The 16723-nt window shown below is 46.2% G+C and overlaps 1 protein-coding gene across 17 annotated transcripts in view; it reads right to left on the bottom strand.

Annotated features, from left to right (window-relative positions):
• Positions 1-16723, bottom strand: part of smarca2 (SWI/SNF related BAF chromatin remodeling complex subunit ATPase 2) — a 168129-nt gene that overhangs the window by 127661 nt on the left and 23745 nt on the right. For 15 of the 17 annotated variants that reach the window (XM_090191295.1, XM_090191298.1, XM_090191300.1 and 12 more), the window contains 7 exons: positions 13514-13640; positions 13137-13310; positions 8777-8950; positions 7640-7813; positions 7413-7463; positions 3056-3186; positions 2899-2956 (listed from right to left, as the gene is read on the bottom strand). In XM_090191295.1, coding sequence (XP_090047421.1) covers positions 2899-2956; positions 3056-3186; positions 7413-7463; positions 7640-7813; positions 8777-8950; positions 13137-13310; positions 13514-13640 — 889 coding nt within the window. Of the gene's footprint in view, positions 1-2898; positions 2957-3055; positions 3187-7412; positions 7464-7639; positions 7814-8507; positions 8549-8776; positions 8951-13136; positions 13311-13513; positions 13641-16723 lie in introns of those variants that run through there. The other 2 variants (XM_090191311.1, XM_090191312.1) reach the window with 1 other exon arrangement.

The following is a 16723-nucleotide window of genomic DNA, read 5'->3' as shown; positions in this document are numbered from 1 at the left end:
ACTTATTTAATTTATTTCATAAACAAAGTTACTGTGGAATGCTGTGTTTAGTTTTTACCAGGAATAATGGGACCCATCTCGTCCAAAACGTTGACTCAAATTTGCTCTTGGTAGAATGTTCTATGGACTGATAGGTCCCAATATGCCTGGCCTAAAACCAAACACTCCACAGTAAGAACCTCATATCAAAGGTCAAGTGTGATGTTGGTAGAGTGATGGTTTGGGGTCCAGCATGGTGGTGGTAGTGTGATGGTTTGGGGTCAGCATGGTGGTGGTAGTGTGATGGTTTGGGGTCCAGCATGGTGGTGGTAGTGTGATGGTTTGGGGTCCAGCATGGTGGTGGTAGTGTGATGGTTTGGGGTCCAGCATGGTGGTGGTAGTGTGATGGTTTGGGGTCAGTATGGTGGTGGTAGTGTGATGGTTTGGAGTCCAGCATGGTGGTGGTAGTGTGATGGTTTGGGGTCCAGCATGGTGGTGGTAGTGTGATGGTTTGGGGTCCAGCATGGTGGTGGTAGTGTGATGGTTTGGGGTCCAGCATGGTGGTGATAGTATGATGGTTTGGGGTCCAGCATGGTGGTGGTAGTGTGATGGTTTGGGGTCCAGCATGGTGGTGGTAGTGTGATGGTTTGGGGTCCAGCATGGTGGTGGTAGTGTGATGGTTTGGAGTCCAGCATGGTGGTGGTAGTGTGATGGTTTGGGGTCCAGCATGGTGGTGGTAGTGTGATGGTTTGGGGTCCAGCATGGTGGTGGTAATGTGATGGTTTGTGGTCCAGCATGGTGGTGGTAGTGTGATGGTTTGGGGTCCAGCATGGTGGTGGTAGTGTGATGGTTTGGGGTCCAGCATGGTGGTGGTAGTGTGATGGTTTGGGGTCCAGCATGGTGGTGGTAGTGTGATGGTTTGTGGTCCAGCATGGTGGTGGTAGTGTGATGGTTTGGGGTCAGCATGGTGGTGGTAGTGTGATGGTTTGGGGACCAGCATGGTGGTGGTAGTGTGATGGTTTGGGGTCAGTATGGTGGTGGTAGTGTGATGGTTTGGGGTCCAGCATGGTGGTGGTAGTGTGATGGTTTGGGGTCAGTATGGTGGTGGTAGTGTGATGGTTTGGGGTCCAGCATGGTGGTGGTAGTGTGATGGTTTGGGGACCAGCATGGTGGTGGTAGTGTGATGGTTTGGGGTCCAGCATGGTGGTGGTAGTGTGATGGTTTGGGGTCCAGCATGGTGGTGGTAGTGTGATGGTTTGGGGTCCAGCATGGTGGTGGTAGTGTGATGGTTTGGGGTCCAGCATGGTGGTGGTAGTGTGATGGTTTGGGGTCCAGCATGGTGGAGGTAGTGTGATGGTTTGTGGTCCAGCATGGTGGTGGTAGTGTGATGGTTTGGGGTCAGCATGGTGGTGGTAGTGTGATGGTTTGGGGACCAGCATGGTGGTGGTAGTGTGATGGTTTGGGGTCAGTATGGTGGTGGTAGTGTGATGGTTTGGGGTCCAGCATGGTGGTGGTAGTGTGATGGTTTGGGGTCAGTATGGTGGTGGTAGTGTGATGGTTTGGGGTCCAGCATGGTGGTGGTAGTGTGATGGTTTGGGGACCAGCATGGTGGTGGTAGTGTGATGGTTTGGGGTCCAGCATGGTGGTGGTAGTGTGATGGTTTGGGGTCCAGCATGGTGGTGGTAGTGTGATGGTTTGGGGTCCAGCATGGTGGTGGTAGTGTGATGGTTTGTGGTCCAGCATGGTGGTGGTAGTGGGCTGTCATTGTGTAGAGGTCTGGTGTAGTAGGGTTTGACTCAATATAACTCTATTAGAGGTCGACCGATTATAATTTTTCAACGCTGATACCGATTATTGGAGGACCAAAAAAGCCGATACCGATTAATCGGCCGATTGTTTTTATTTGTAATAATGACAATTACAACAATACTGAATTAACACTTATTTTAACTTAATATAAAACATAAATAAAATCAATTTAGCCTCAAATAAATAATTAAACATGTTCCATTTGGTTTTGGTTTCAATTTGGTTTAAATTATGCAAAAACAATGTGTGCCATGTAAAATATGTGCCATGTAAAAAAGCTAACGTTTAAGTTCCTTGCTCAGAACATGAGAACATATGAAAGTTGGTGGTTCCTTTTAACATGAGACTTCAATATTCCCAGGTAAGAAGTTTTAGGTTGTAGTTATTATAGGACTTATAGGACTATTTCTCTCTATACTCTATATATTTTATCTAACGGGTGGCATCCCTAAATCTAAATATTCTTGTTACATTGCACAACCTTCAATGTTATGTCATAATTACGTAAAATTATGGCAAATTAGTTTGCAATGAGCCAGGCAGCCCAAACTGTTGCATATACCCTGACTCTGCGTGCAATGAACGCAAGAGAAGTGACACAATTTCACCTGGTTAATATTGCCTGCTAACCTGGATTAGTAGTTATAACTAGTGATTATGATTGATTGTTTTTTATAAGATAAGTTTAATGCTTGATAGCAATTTACCTTGGCTTCTACTGCATTTCCGTAACAGGCAGGCTACTTGTGGAGTGTAATGGTTAGAGCGTTGGACTAGTTAACTGTGCGGTTGCAAGATTGGAACCCCTGAGCTGACAAGGTGAAAATCTGTCGTTCTTCCCCTGAACAAGGCAGTTAACCCACAGTTCCTAGGCTGTCATTGAAAATAAGAATGTGTTCTTAACTGACTTGCATAGGTAAATAAAAGGTATTTAAAAAAAATGTAAAAATATTTTATTTTATTTTTTTTATAATCAGAAATCGGCGCCCAAAAATACCGATTTCCGATTGTTATGAAAACTTGAAATCGGCCCTAATTAATCGGCCATTTCGATTAATCGGTCGACCTCTAAACTCTATGGGCTGTCAGCTTTACAGAGATGAGACTCACCTCGTCCTCAAACTCTGAGCCGCTCTCCTCACTGTCTGACCTTGGGGCAACTTCATATCTGAGTTCAAAAGAAGGAAAATGACGGGTTACCAGTCAAACAAAATGATACAACAAACTAGAAAATATCAATAATGCAGGACTTTCTCATGTGTCTTACCCAGGGTTCATCTCTAGCCAGGCCTCCAACTGTGAGGACTTGGGGGCGTCGAGCCCCTGCAGAACCTTCCCTGTTTCTGTCTGGATCACTTTGACTGGCAGCTCACTCATCTGACTGCTCTCATCAATGGGCTGTAGGGACAACACACTATTACTACAGACATCATCCATGGGCTGTAGGGACAACACACTATTACTACAGACATCATCCATGGGCTGTAGGGACAACACACTATTACTACAGACATCATCCATGGGCTGGAGGGACAACACACTATTACTACAGACATCATCAATGGGCTGTAGGGACAACACACTATTACTACAGACATCATCCATGGGCTGGAGGGACAACACACTATTACTACAGACATCATCCATGGGCTGGAGGGACAACACACTATTACTACAGACATCATCCATGGACTGGAGGGACAACACACTATTACTACAGACATCATCCATGGGCTGGAGGGACAACACACTATTACTACAGACATCATCCATGGGCTGGAGGGACAACACACTATTACTACAGACATCATCCATGGACTGGAGGGACAACACACTATTACTACAGACATCATCCATGGGCTGTAGGGACAACACACTATTACTACAGACATCATCCATGGGCTGGAGGGACAACACACTATTACTACAGGCATCATCCATGGACTGGAGGGACAACACACTATTACTACAGACATCATCCATGGACTGGAGGGACAACACACTATTACTACAGACATCATCCATGGGCTGTAGGGACAACACACTATTACTACAGACATCATCCATGGGCTGGAGGGACAACACACTATTACTACAGACATCATCCATGGGCTGTAGGGACAACACACTATTACTACAGACATCATCCATGGGCTGGAGGGACAACACACTATTACTACAGACATCATCAATGGGCTGTAGGGACAACACACTATTACTACAGACATCATCCATGGGCTGGAGGGACAACACACTATTACTACAGACATCATCCATGGGCTGGAGGGACAACACACTATTACTACAGACATCATCCATGGACTGGAGGGACAACACACTATTACTACAGACATCATCCATGGGCTGGAGGGACAACACACTATTACTACAGACATCATCCATGGGCTGGAGGGACAACACACTATTACTACAGACATCATCCATGGACTGGAGGGACAACACACTATTACTACAGACATCATCCATGGGCTGTAGGGACAACACACTATTACTACAGACATCATCCATGGGCTGGAGGGACAACACACTATTACTACAGGCATCATCCATGGACTGGAGGGACAACACACTATTACTACAGACATCATCCATGGACTGGAGGGACAACACACTATTACTACAGACATCATCCATGGGCTGTAGGGACAACACACTATTACTACAGACATCATCCATGGGCTGGAGGGACAACACACTATTACTACAGACATCATCCATGGACTGGAGGGACAACACACTATTACTACAGACATCATCCATGGACTGGAGGGACAACACACTATTACTACAGACATCATCCATGGACTGGAGGGACAACACACTATTACTACAGACATCATCCATGGGCTGGAGGGACAACACACTATTACTACAGACATCATCCATGGACTGGAGGGACAACACACTAGTACTACAGACATCATCCATGGACTGGAGGGACAACACACTATTACTACAGACATCATCCATGGGCTGGAGGGACAACACACTATTACTACAGACATCATCCATGGGCTGGAGGGACAACACACTATTACTACAGACATCATCCATGGACTGGAGGGACAACACACTATTACTACAGACATCATCCATGGACTGGAGGGACAACACACTATTACTACAGACATCATCCATGGGCTGGAGGGACAACACACTATTACTACAGACATCATCCATGGGCTGGAGGGACAACACACTATTACTACAGACATCATCCATGGGCTGGAGGGACAACACACTATTACTACAGACATCATCCATGGACTGGAGGGACAACACACTATTACTACAGACATCATCCATGGGCTGGAGGGACAACACACTATTACTACAGACATCATCCATGGACTGGAGGGACAACACACTATTACTACAGACATCATTCATGGGCTGGAGGGACAACACACTATTACTACAGACATCATCCATGGGCTGGAGGGACAACACACTATTACTACAGACATCATCCATGGACTGGAGGGACAACACACTATTACTACAGACATCATCCATGGGCTGGAGGGACAACACACTATTACTACAGACATCATCCATGGACTGGAGGGACAACACACTATTACTACAGACATCATCCATGGACTGGAGGGACAACACACTATTACTACAGACATCATCCATGGGCTGGAGGGACAACACACTATTACTACAGACATCATCCATGGGCTGGAGGGACAACACACTATTACTACAGACATCATCCATGGACTGGAGGGACAACACACTATTACTACAGACATCATCCATGGGCTGTAGGGACAACACACTATTACTACAGACATCATCCATGGGCTGGAGGGACAACACACTATTACTACAGACATCATCCATGGGCTGGAGGGACAACACACTATTACTACAGACATCATCCATGGACTGGAGGGACAACACACTATTACTACAGACATCATCCATGGACTGGAGGGACAACACACTATTACTACAGACATCATCCATGGACTGGAGGGACAACACACTATTACTACAGACATCATCCATGGGCTGGAGGGACAACACACTATTACTACAGACATCATCCATGGACTGGAGGGACAACACACTATTACTACAGACATCATCCATGGACTGGAGGGACAACACACTATTACTACAGACATCATCCATGGGCTGGAGGGACAACACACTATTACTACAGACATCATCCATGGGCTGGAGGGACAACACACTATTACTACAGACATCATCCATGGACTGGAGGGACAACACACTATTACTACAGACATCATCCATGGACTGGAGGGACAACACACTATTACTACAGACATCATCCATGGGCTGGAGGGACAACACACTATTACTACAGACATCATCCATGGGCTGGAGGGACAACACACTATTACTACAGACATCATCCATGGGCTGGAGGGACAACACACTATTACTACAGACATCATCCATGGACTGGAGGGACAACACACTATTACTACAGACATCATCCATGGGCTGGAGGGACAACACACTATTACTACAGACATCATCCATGGACTGGAGGGACAACACACTATTACTACAGACATCATCCATGGGCTGGAGGGACAACACACTATTACTACAGACATCATCCATGGACTGGAGGGACAACACACTATTACTACAGACATCATCCATGGGCTGTAGGGACAACACACTATTACTACAGACATCATCCATGGACTGGAGGGACAACACACTATTACTACAGACATCATCCATGGGCTGGAGGGACAACACACTATTACTACAGACATCATCCATGGGCTGGAGGGACAACACACTATTACTACAGACATCATCAATGGGCTGGAGGGACAAAACACTATTACTACAGACATCATCCATGGACTGGAGGGACAACACACTATTACTACAGACATCATCCATGGGCTGTAGGGACAACACACTATTACTACAGACATCATCCATGGACTGGAGGGACAACACACTATTACTACAGACATCATCCATGGGCTGTAGGGACAACACACTATTACTACAGACATCATCCATGGACTGGAGGGACAACACACTATTACTACAGACATCATCCATGGACTGGAGGGACAACACACTATTACTACAGACATCATCAATGGGCTGGAGGGACAAAACACTATTACTACAGACATCATCCATGGACTGGAGGGACAACACACTATTACTACAGACATCATCCATGGGCTGTAGGGACAACACACTATTACTACAGACATCATCCATGGACTGGAGGGACAACACACTATTACTACAGACATCATCCATGGACTGTAGGGACAACACACTATTACTACAGACATCATCCATGGACTGGAGGGACAACACACTATTACTACAGACATCATCCATGGACTGTAGGGACAACACACTATTATTACAGACATCATCCATGGGCTGTAGGGACAACACACTATTACTACAGACATCATCCATGGGCTGGAGGGACAACACACTACTACTATAGACATCATCCATGGACTGGAGGGGAAACACACTTATTTAGCCACTACAGAAGTCAATCAAACTGGTACAAAGAGATGTTTCAGGACCATCAACATTCAGTCTATAGAGTTGTGTTATAATCTTACCTCCCCGTCAGGCCCGATGCCACTCATCCCTTCCCCGCTCTCATCAATATTCTATGGGTCAGATAGGACAGGACAGGTGAGCACAGGTACATTAACAGGAAGTTGCTAGTGACACAGCACTAAATATCACAGATCTATAATGATGTTGCTAACATGGTATCAGTGCTTCCCCAGACAGATATCATTGGGTCTCCAGATTTGAACTGTGACCTGTGTAGAACTCTCACCTTCTTCTTCTGCTTCTTCTTCTTCTTCTTCATGTTGGCTGCTTGTGCAGCCTTGTGTTCGTAGACTAGGTCAGTGAGGTTAGCTACGTACTCGTCAGTCTGCTGCAGCAGATACGCCAGACGCTTGTCCTTCTTCTGGTCAATCAGCTTCCTGTAGCCCTCCTCATCTTCCGCCTGCACAGACAGGGGGTTTAAAGGTTAGAGGTCAACAGGGGAAACAAAAGGGATTAACTTTAAAAGCTTCCTGTAGCCCTCCGCATCCTTCCCTCATCCTCTCCTCATCATCCTCCCCTCCTCATCCTCTTCATCCTCTCCTCCTCCTCATCATCCTCTTCTCTAACTCACCATGAGTCTCTTCCCCTCTTCATCTTCTCCTCTAACTCACCATGAGTCTCTTCCACTCTTCATCCTCTCCTCCTCATCATCCTCTCCTCTAACACACCATGAGTCTCTTCCCCTCTTCATCTTCTCCTCTAACTCACCATGCGTCTCCTCCCCTCTTCATCCTCTCCTCTAACTCACCATGAGTCTCCTCCCCTCTTCATCCAATCCTCTAACTCACCATGAGTCTCCTCCCCTCTTCATCCTCTCCTCTAACTCACCATGAGTCTCTTCCCCTCTTCATCCTTTCCTCTAACTCACCATGAGTCTCTCCTCCTCATCATCCTCTCCTCTAACTCACCATGAGTCTCCTCCCCTCTTCATACTCTCCTCCTCATCATCCTCTCCTCTAACTCACCATGAATCTCCTCCCCTCTTCATCCTCTCCTCTAACTCACCATGAGTCTCCTCCCCTCTTCATCCTCTCCTCCTCATCCTCACCTCTAACTCACCATGAGTCTCCTCCCCTCTTCATCCTCTAACTCACCATGAGTCTCCTCATCCTCTTCATCCTCTCCTCCTCTTCATCCTCTCCTCTAACTCACCATGAGTCTCCTCCCCTCTTCATCCTCTCCTCTAATTCACCATGAGTCTCCCCCCTCTTCATCCTCTCCTCATCATCCTCTCCTCTAACTCACCATGAGTCTCCTCCTCATCATCTTCTCCTCTAACTCACCATGAGTCTCTTCCCCTCTTCATCCTCTCCTCTAACTCACCATGAGTCTCCTCCCCTCTTCATCCTCTCCTCTAACTCACCATGAGTCTCCTCATCCTCTCCTTCTCGATCCTCTCTGTCTCTTTCTTCTGTTCTCTCTCTGTGTTAGTGTGCCAGGTGGTGATGGCCTTGTTCTGCTTCTGCATCTTGGCAGTGATAGAGCGGTGGTAGTCCTTAAAGTCCTTGGCATGCTGCAGGATGCTGTTCAGATACTCCTGAGAGTGAGACAAAGGGAGAACATGAAACAGAGGGGGAAACATTATTAGTGCTGTGAAACATTATTAGGGCTGTGAAACAGAGGGGAAACATTATTAGGGCTGTGAAACAGAGGGGGAAACATTATTAGGGCTGTGAAACAGAGGGGAACACATTATTAGGGCTGTGAAACAGAGGGGGGACACATTATTAGGGCTGTGAAACAGAGGGGAACACATTATTAGGGCTGTGAAACATTATTAGGGCTGTGAAACATTATTAGGGCTGTGAAACATTATTAGGGCTGTGAAACATTATTAGGGCTGTGAAACAGAGGGGAAAACATTATTAGTGCTGTGAAACATTATTAGGGCTGTGAAACAGAGGGGAAAACATTATTAGTGCTGTGAAACATTATTAGGGCTGTGAAACATTATTAGGGCTGTGAAACAGAGGGGAAAACATTATTAGTGCTGTGAAACATTATTAGGGCTGTGAAACATTATTAGGGCTGTGAAACAGAGGGGAAAACATTATTAGTGCTGTGAAACATTATTAGGGCTGTGAAACAGAGGGGGGACACATTATTAGGGCTGTGAAACAGAGGGGAACACATTATTAGGGCTGTGAAACAGAGGGGAAACATTATTAGGGCTGTGAAACAGGGGGGAACACATTATTAGGGCTGTGAAACAGAGGGGAAACATTATTAGGGCTGTGAAACTGAGGGGGAACACATTATTAGGGCTGTGAAACAGAGGGGAAACATTATTAGGGCTGTGAAACAGAGGGGAACACATTATTAGGGCTGTGAAACATTATTAGGGCTGTGAAACAGAGGGGGAACATTATTAGGGCTGTGAAACATTATTAGGGCTGTGAAACAGAGGGGGAACATTATTAGGGCTGTGAAACAGGGGGAACACATTATTAGGGCTGTGAAACAGGGGGGAACACATTATTAGGGCTGTGAAACAGGGGGGAACATTATTAGGGCTGTGAAACAGAGGGGGAACATTATTAGGGCAGTGAAACAGGGGGGAACACATTATTAGGGCTGTGAAACAGAGGGGGGACATTATTAGGGCTGTGAAACAGAGGGGGAACATTATTAGGGCTGTGAAACAGAGGGGGAAACATTATTAGGGCTGTGAAACAGAGGGGGAACATTATTAGGGCTGTGAAACAGAGGGGAACACATTATTAGGGCTGTGAAACAGAGGGGGGACATTATTAGGGTTGTGAAACAGAGGGGGAACATTATTAGGGCTGTGAAACAGAGGGGGAACATTATTAGGGCTGTGAAACAGAGGGGGAACACATTATTAGGGCTGTGAAACAGAGGGGGAACATTATTAGGGCTGTGAAACATTATTAGGGCTGTGAAACATTATTAGGGCTGTGAAACAGAGGGGAAACATTATTAGGGCTATGAAACAGAGAAACATTATTAGGGCAGTGAAACAGAGGGGGAACATTATTAGGGCTGTGAAACAGAGGGGGAACACATTATTAGGGCTGTGAAACAGAGGGGGGGCATTATTAGGGCTGTGAAACAGAGGGGGAACATTATTAGGGCTGTGAAACAGAGGGGAACACATTATTAGGGCTGTGAAACAGAGGGGGAACATTATTAGGGCTGTGAAACAGAGGGGAACACATTATTAGTGCTGTGAAACATTATTAGGGCTGTGAAACAGAGGGGGAAACATTATTAGGGCTGTGAAACAGAGGGGGAACATTATTAGGGCTGTGAAACAGAGGGGAAGACATTATTAGTGCTGTGAAACATTATTAGGGCTGTGAAACAGAGGGGGAAACATTATTAGGGCTGTGAAACAGAGGGGGAACATTATTAGGGCTGTGAAACAGAGGGGAAGACATTATTAGGGCTGTGAAACAGGGGGGAAACATTATTAGGGCTGTGAAACAGAGAAACATTATTAGGGCTGTGAAACAGGGGGGAACACATTATTAGGGCTGTGAAACAGAGAAACATTATTAGCGCTGTGAAACAGAGGGGGAACATTATTAGGGCTGTGAAACAGAGGGGGAACACATTATTAGGGCTGTGAAACAGAGGGGAACACATTATTAGGGCTGTGAAACAGAGGGGGAACATTATTAGGGCTGTGAAACAGAGGGGAAACATTATTAGGGCTATGAAACAGAGAAACATTATTAGGGCTGTGAAACAGAGGGGGAACATTATTAGGGCTGTGAAACAGAGGGGGAACACATTATTAGGGCTGTGAAACAGAGGGGGAACATTATTAGGGCTGTGAAACAGAGGGGGAACATTATTAGGGCTGTTAGGGCTCATAATGTAGGGCTATCATAATGTAGGGCTATTAGGGCTCATAATGTAGAACTGGATCCAGCGTTGGGTCTTTCTCCCTTCATAATGTAGAACTGGTGCAATCAGGATCCAGAGTTGGGTCTTTCCCCCTTCATAATGTAGAACTGGTGCCATCAGGATCCATAGTTGGGTCTTTCTCCCTTCATGTGGCTCTTCAGGGCCGATTCACCCATGCTCAAAATGTCAAAGTCTGATGCATTTTTTAGGGGTTGGTGTGGGTTGGTTGGGTCCAGAGATGTAGTGGTAAAAAGGTGGGTAAACTATACTGAACAAAATTATAAAATGCAACATTTAAAAAGTGTTGGTCCCATGTTTCATGAGCTGAAATAAAAGATCCTAGACATTTTCCATATGCACAAAAAGCAGGATGGAATATACATTTGCCCAGAATTTTTGCTATCAATGTGACGTTCCACAGCGCCTAATCAGTCAGTTCTGTACTTGCCTGGCTGCGTGGCAGTGTGGGTGGAATGAGCTCATTTCCAGATTTTCAAGGTATTCCACGACTTTTGAGTGCCAAATTCAAGGACTTTAAGCACCTCAAGCACTTTGTGCGAACCCTGTCTCTGGTGAGAGTTACATCACCGTCTCGTCAGTGAAGCCTATGGCTGACTCCACTGATGTTCTCTCTGGTGAGAGTTACATCACCGTCTCGTCAGTGAAGCCTATGGCTGACTCCAGTGATGTTCTCTCTGGTGAGAGTTACATCACCGTCTCCTCAGTGAAGCCTATGGCTGACTCCACTGATGTTCTCTCTGGTGAGAGTTACATCACCGTCTCGTCAGTGAAGCCTATGGCTGACTCCACTGATGTTCTCTCTGGTGAGAGTTACATCACCGTCTCCTCAGTGAAGCCTATGGCTGACTCCACTGATGTTCTCTCTGGTGAGAGTTACATCACCGTCTCGTCAGTGAAGCCTATGGCTGACTCCACTGATGTTCTCTCTGGTGAGAGTTACATCACCGTCTCCTCAGTGAAGCCTATGGCTGACTCCAGTGATGTTCTCTCTGGTGAGAGTTACATCACCGTCTCCTCAGTGAAGCCTATGGCTGACTCCACTGATGTTCTCTCTGGTGAGAGTTACATCACCGTCTCCTCAGTGAAGCCTATGGCTGACTCCACTGATGTTCTCTCTGGTGAGAGTTACATCACCGTCTCCTCAGTGAAGCCTATGGCTGACTCCACTGATGTTCTCTCTGGTGAGAGTTACATCACCGTCTCGTCACTTCTGGGCTCCAGTTACTGATGGGAGATCTGCTAAAGCCCGACTTCATCAACAACACCGACCTAACACAAAGCCTCAAAAAGAAGATGTCCAGTGTGCACGAGGACAATTACAGCCTACCGACAATAAAATACCTTTTTGTGCAGGTTTTCTCTCCTGGATTCGAGATACAGAGGCAAGAGGATGATTTGAAGGAGACAAGAAAAGTATGGTGGCATGGGGAGGCTGGGGTGGTCGTGCTACTGCAAATGGGGGAGAAGATGACTGGAACGATGGAGTGAGTCCACCACCATCTGCCAAGAAAAGGAATTCCTGCAGAAGCGATGGGCCCAAACCACTGCCGCTGTACTTCTGTTTTGCACCAACTGGAATATGTTCCGAGATTCATCCTATGGCATTGAGGAGTGTGTGTGTGTGGTATTAATCCGATTTGACTGCTATCTTGGGTTATCTGATGTGAAAGAGACTTGTAGTACTGTGTGCTTCCCAGAGTCTGTTCTGGACTTGGGGACTGTGAAGAGACCTCTGGTGGCATGTCTTGTGTGTCTGTGTGTGTTAGCTGTTTGAACAGAGTTTGTTAAGCAGAAGATGGAACAGGTAATGGTCCAGAGAGTTCACTCACCTGGTGTTTCTGTCTGCGTTTCCTCTCCTGTTCCATCTTCTGCTGTTTCTCCAGTTTCTCTGTCATGCGAGCCTCCCTCAGCGTCTGGCGCTTGCTCCTCTTGTAAGCCTTGGAGTTCAGGGCTGTCTCCAGGGTGGTGTCTCTACGCATACACTGGACCACATCCTGACGCAGCTATAGGAGGAGAGGTGGAATATGTATGAAATTAGGAAAACGGTAACCAGCTACAATAACTATCCAATACATGTCAATGATGGGCTGGTGTCTTTCAATTGGGTGATGATAGTGTTGTTTGTCTGGGTCAAGATGTTAGTGTAGCCTACATGTCGTTAGAAGTGTTCATGAAGCGTACAGTTTATGCTGAGATGACGTCATACCTGTCGTTGGAAGTTGAGAAGTCTCAAAGCCTTGAGTTCCACCGTGGCTTTACTCCTCAGGTCCGGAGGCAGAGCTCCAGGTAGACTCTCCAGCTCCCGGATCCGGTGAGCGATACGAGCCTGCAGCCTGGGGAAGAGAGAATGATGAGGTAGTGTCCATGAGGAATGTGGTAGGATGATAATGAGGTAGTGCCCATGAGGAAAGTGGTAGGATGATGATGAGGTAGTGCACATGGGGAGATTGGTAGGATGAGGTCATCACACTCAGGGACCTGGGTCAAAAACCACATCTGACGGGCCGCCCCCAGGTGGTGAAAGTAGGAAACAACACCTCTCAACACTGGTGCCCCACAAGTTTGCGTGCTCAGCCCCCTCCTGTACTCCCTGTTCACCCATGACTTAGTGGCCATGCACGCCTCCAACTCAAACATCAAGTTTGCAGTAGCAGTAGGCTTGATTACAAAAACAAAGGAGCTTGGACTTCAGGAAACAGCAGAGGGAGCACCCAACCATCGACAGGACAGCAGTGGAGAGGGTAGTAAGTTTTAAGTTCCGCTGTGTACATATCACTAACAAACTGAAATGGTCCACCCACACAGACAGCGTGGTGAAGAAGGCACACCTCAGGAGGTTGAAGAAATTTGCCTTGTCAGCTAAAACCTTCACAAACTTTTACAGACGCACAATTGAGAGCATCCTGTCGGGCTGTATCACAGCCTGGTACGGCAAATGCACCGCTCACAACCGCAGGGGTCTCCAGAGGGTAGTGCGGTCTGCACAACGCATCACCGGGGGCAAACTACCTGCCCTCCAGTCCAGGACACCTACACCACCCGATGTCACAGGAAGGCCAAAAAGATCATCAAGGACAACAACCACCCGAGCCACTGCCTGTTCACCCCGCTATCATCCAGAAGGCGAGGTCAGTACAGGTGCATCGAAGCTGAGACAGAGAGACTGAAAAACAGCTACTATCAAGGCCATCAGACTGTTAAACAGCCACCACCAGCACAAAGAAGCTGCTGCCTACATACAGCGACTTGAAATCATTGGCCACTTTAATAATAATTACATATCTTGCACGACTCATCTCATATGTATATACTGTATTGTATACTATCTACAGTATCTTAGTCTATGCCGCTCTGACATTGCTCATCCATTTATTTATATATTCTTAATTCTTAATAAAGCAAAGCAGTGCGACACACACAATAACACAGAGTTACACATGGAACACAGCGTACAGTCAATAACACAATACAAATAAATAAATAACAGTGTGCACAAATGAGGTAAGATAAGGGAGGTAAGACAATAAATAGGCCATAGTGGCAAAATAATTACAATATAGCAATTAAACACTGGAATGATAGATGTGCAGAAGATGAATGTGTAAGGAGATATACTGGGGTGCAAAGGAGCAAAAAAATAAATAATAATAACAGTATGGGGATGAGGTAGTTGGATGGGCTATTTACAGATGGGCTATGTACAGGTGCAGTGATATGTGAGCTGCTCTGACAGCTGGTGCTTAAAGATAGTGAGGGTAATATGAGTCTCCAGCTTCAGTGATTTTTGCAATTCGTTCCAGTCATTGGCAGCAGGGAACTGGAAGGAAAGGCTGCCAAAGAGGAATTGGCTTTGGGGGTGAACAGCGAAATAAACCTGCAGGAGCGAGTGCTACGGGTGGGTGCTCCTATGGTGACCAGTGAGCTGAGAGAAGGCGGAGCTTTACCTAGCAAAGACTTATCGATGACCTGGAGCCAGTGGGTTTGGCAACGAATATGAAGCGAGGGCCAGCCAACGAGAGCATACAGGTCGCAGTGGTGGATAGTATATGGGCCTTTGGTGAGAAAACTGATGGCACTGTAATATACTGCATCCAATTTGCTGATTAGTGTTGGAGGCTATTTTGTAAATTACATCGCTGAAGTCGAGGATCTGTAGGATAATCAGTTTTACGAGGGTATGTTTGGCAGCATGAGTGAAGGATGCTTTGTTGTGAAATAGGAAGCCGATTCTAGATTTAATTTTGGATTGGAGATGTTTAGTATGAGTCTGGAAGGAGAGTTTACAGTCCAGCCAGACACCTAGGTATTTGTAGTTGTCCACATATTCTATGTCAGAACCGTCCAAAGTAGTGATGCTGGACAGGCGGGCAGGTGCTGGTAGCGATCGGTTGAAGGGCATGCATTTAGTTTTACTTGCATTTAAGAGCAGTTGGAGGCCACTGAGCAGTGAAGCTCGTCTGGAGGTTAGTTAACACAGTGTCCAAAAAAGGGCCAAAGTCTACAAAATGGTGTCGTCTGCGTAGAGGTGGATCGGAGAATCACCAGCAGCAAGAGCGACATCATTCATGTATACAGAGAAAAGAGTCGGCCCGAGAATTGCAACATATTGCTGCACTGTAGGAACTAGAAGCGCACGCATTTCGCTACACCCGCAATAGCATCTGCTAAACATGTGTATGTGACCAATAAAATTTGATTTGATTAAATGAGCTAGACTTGGGTCATTGATAAGTCATCAACGCAGCCTTATAATGCTGTGAAAGAATCCAGGAACCCAAGTGATTTGGGTGGATCCCATCCTCCTTATAATACTGTGAAAGGATCCAGGAACCCAAGTGATTTGGGTGGATCCCATCCTCCTTACAATACTGTGTAAGGATCCAGGAACCCAAGTGATTTGGGTGGATCCCATCCTCCTAATAATACTGTGAAAGGATCCAGGAACCCAAGTGATTTGGGTGGATCCCATCCTCCTTATAATGCTGTGAAAGGATCCAGGAACCCAAGTGATTTGGGTGGATCCCATCCTCCTTATAATACTGTGAAAGGATCCAGGAACCCAAGTGATTTGGGTGGATCCCATCCTCGTTATAATACTGTGAAAGGATCCAGGAACCCAAGTGATTTGGGTGGATCCCATCCTCCTTATAATACTGTGAAAGGATCCAGGAACCCAAGTGATTTGGGTGATCCCATCCTCCTTATAATACTGTGAAAGGATCCAGGAACCCAAGTGATTTGGGTGAATCCCATGCTCCTTATAATACTGTGAAAGGATCCAGGAACCCAAGTGATTTGGGTGGATCCCATCCTCCTTATAATACTGTGAAAGGATCCAGGAACCCAAGTGATTTGAGTGGATCCCATCCTTATAAAACGTGTACCTTTTTCCAAAAGGTATCGAAATTGTCAACAA

The sequence above is a fragment of the Oncorhynchus mykiss genome, chromosome 11 (assembly GCF_057628025.1).
Source record: "Oncorhynchus mykiss isolate SJ-2025 chromosome 11, ASM5762802v1, whole genome shotgun sequence".
NCBI lineage: Eukaryota > Metazoa > Chordata > Actinopteri > Salmoniformes > Salmonidae > Oncorhynchus > Oncorhynchus mykiss.
The sequence above is the reverse complement of the archived record's forward strand: the minus strand, read 5'-3'. Positions and strand labels throughout refer to the sequence as shown.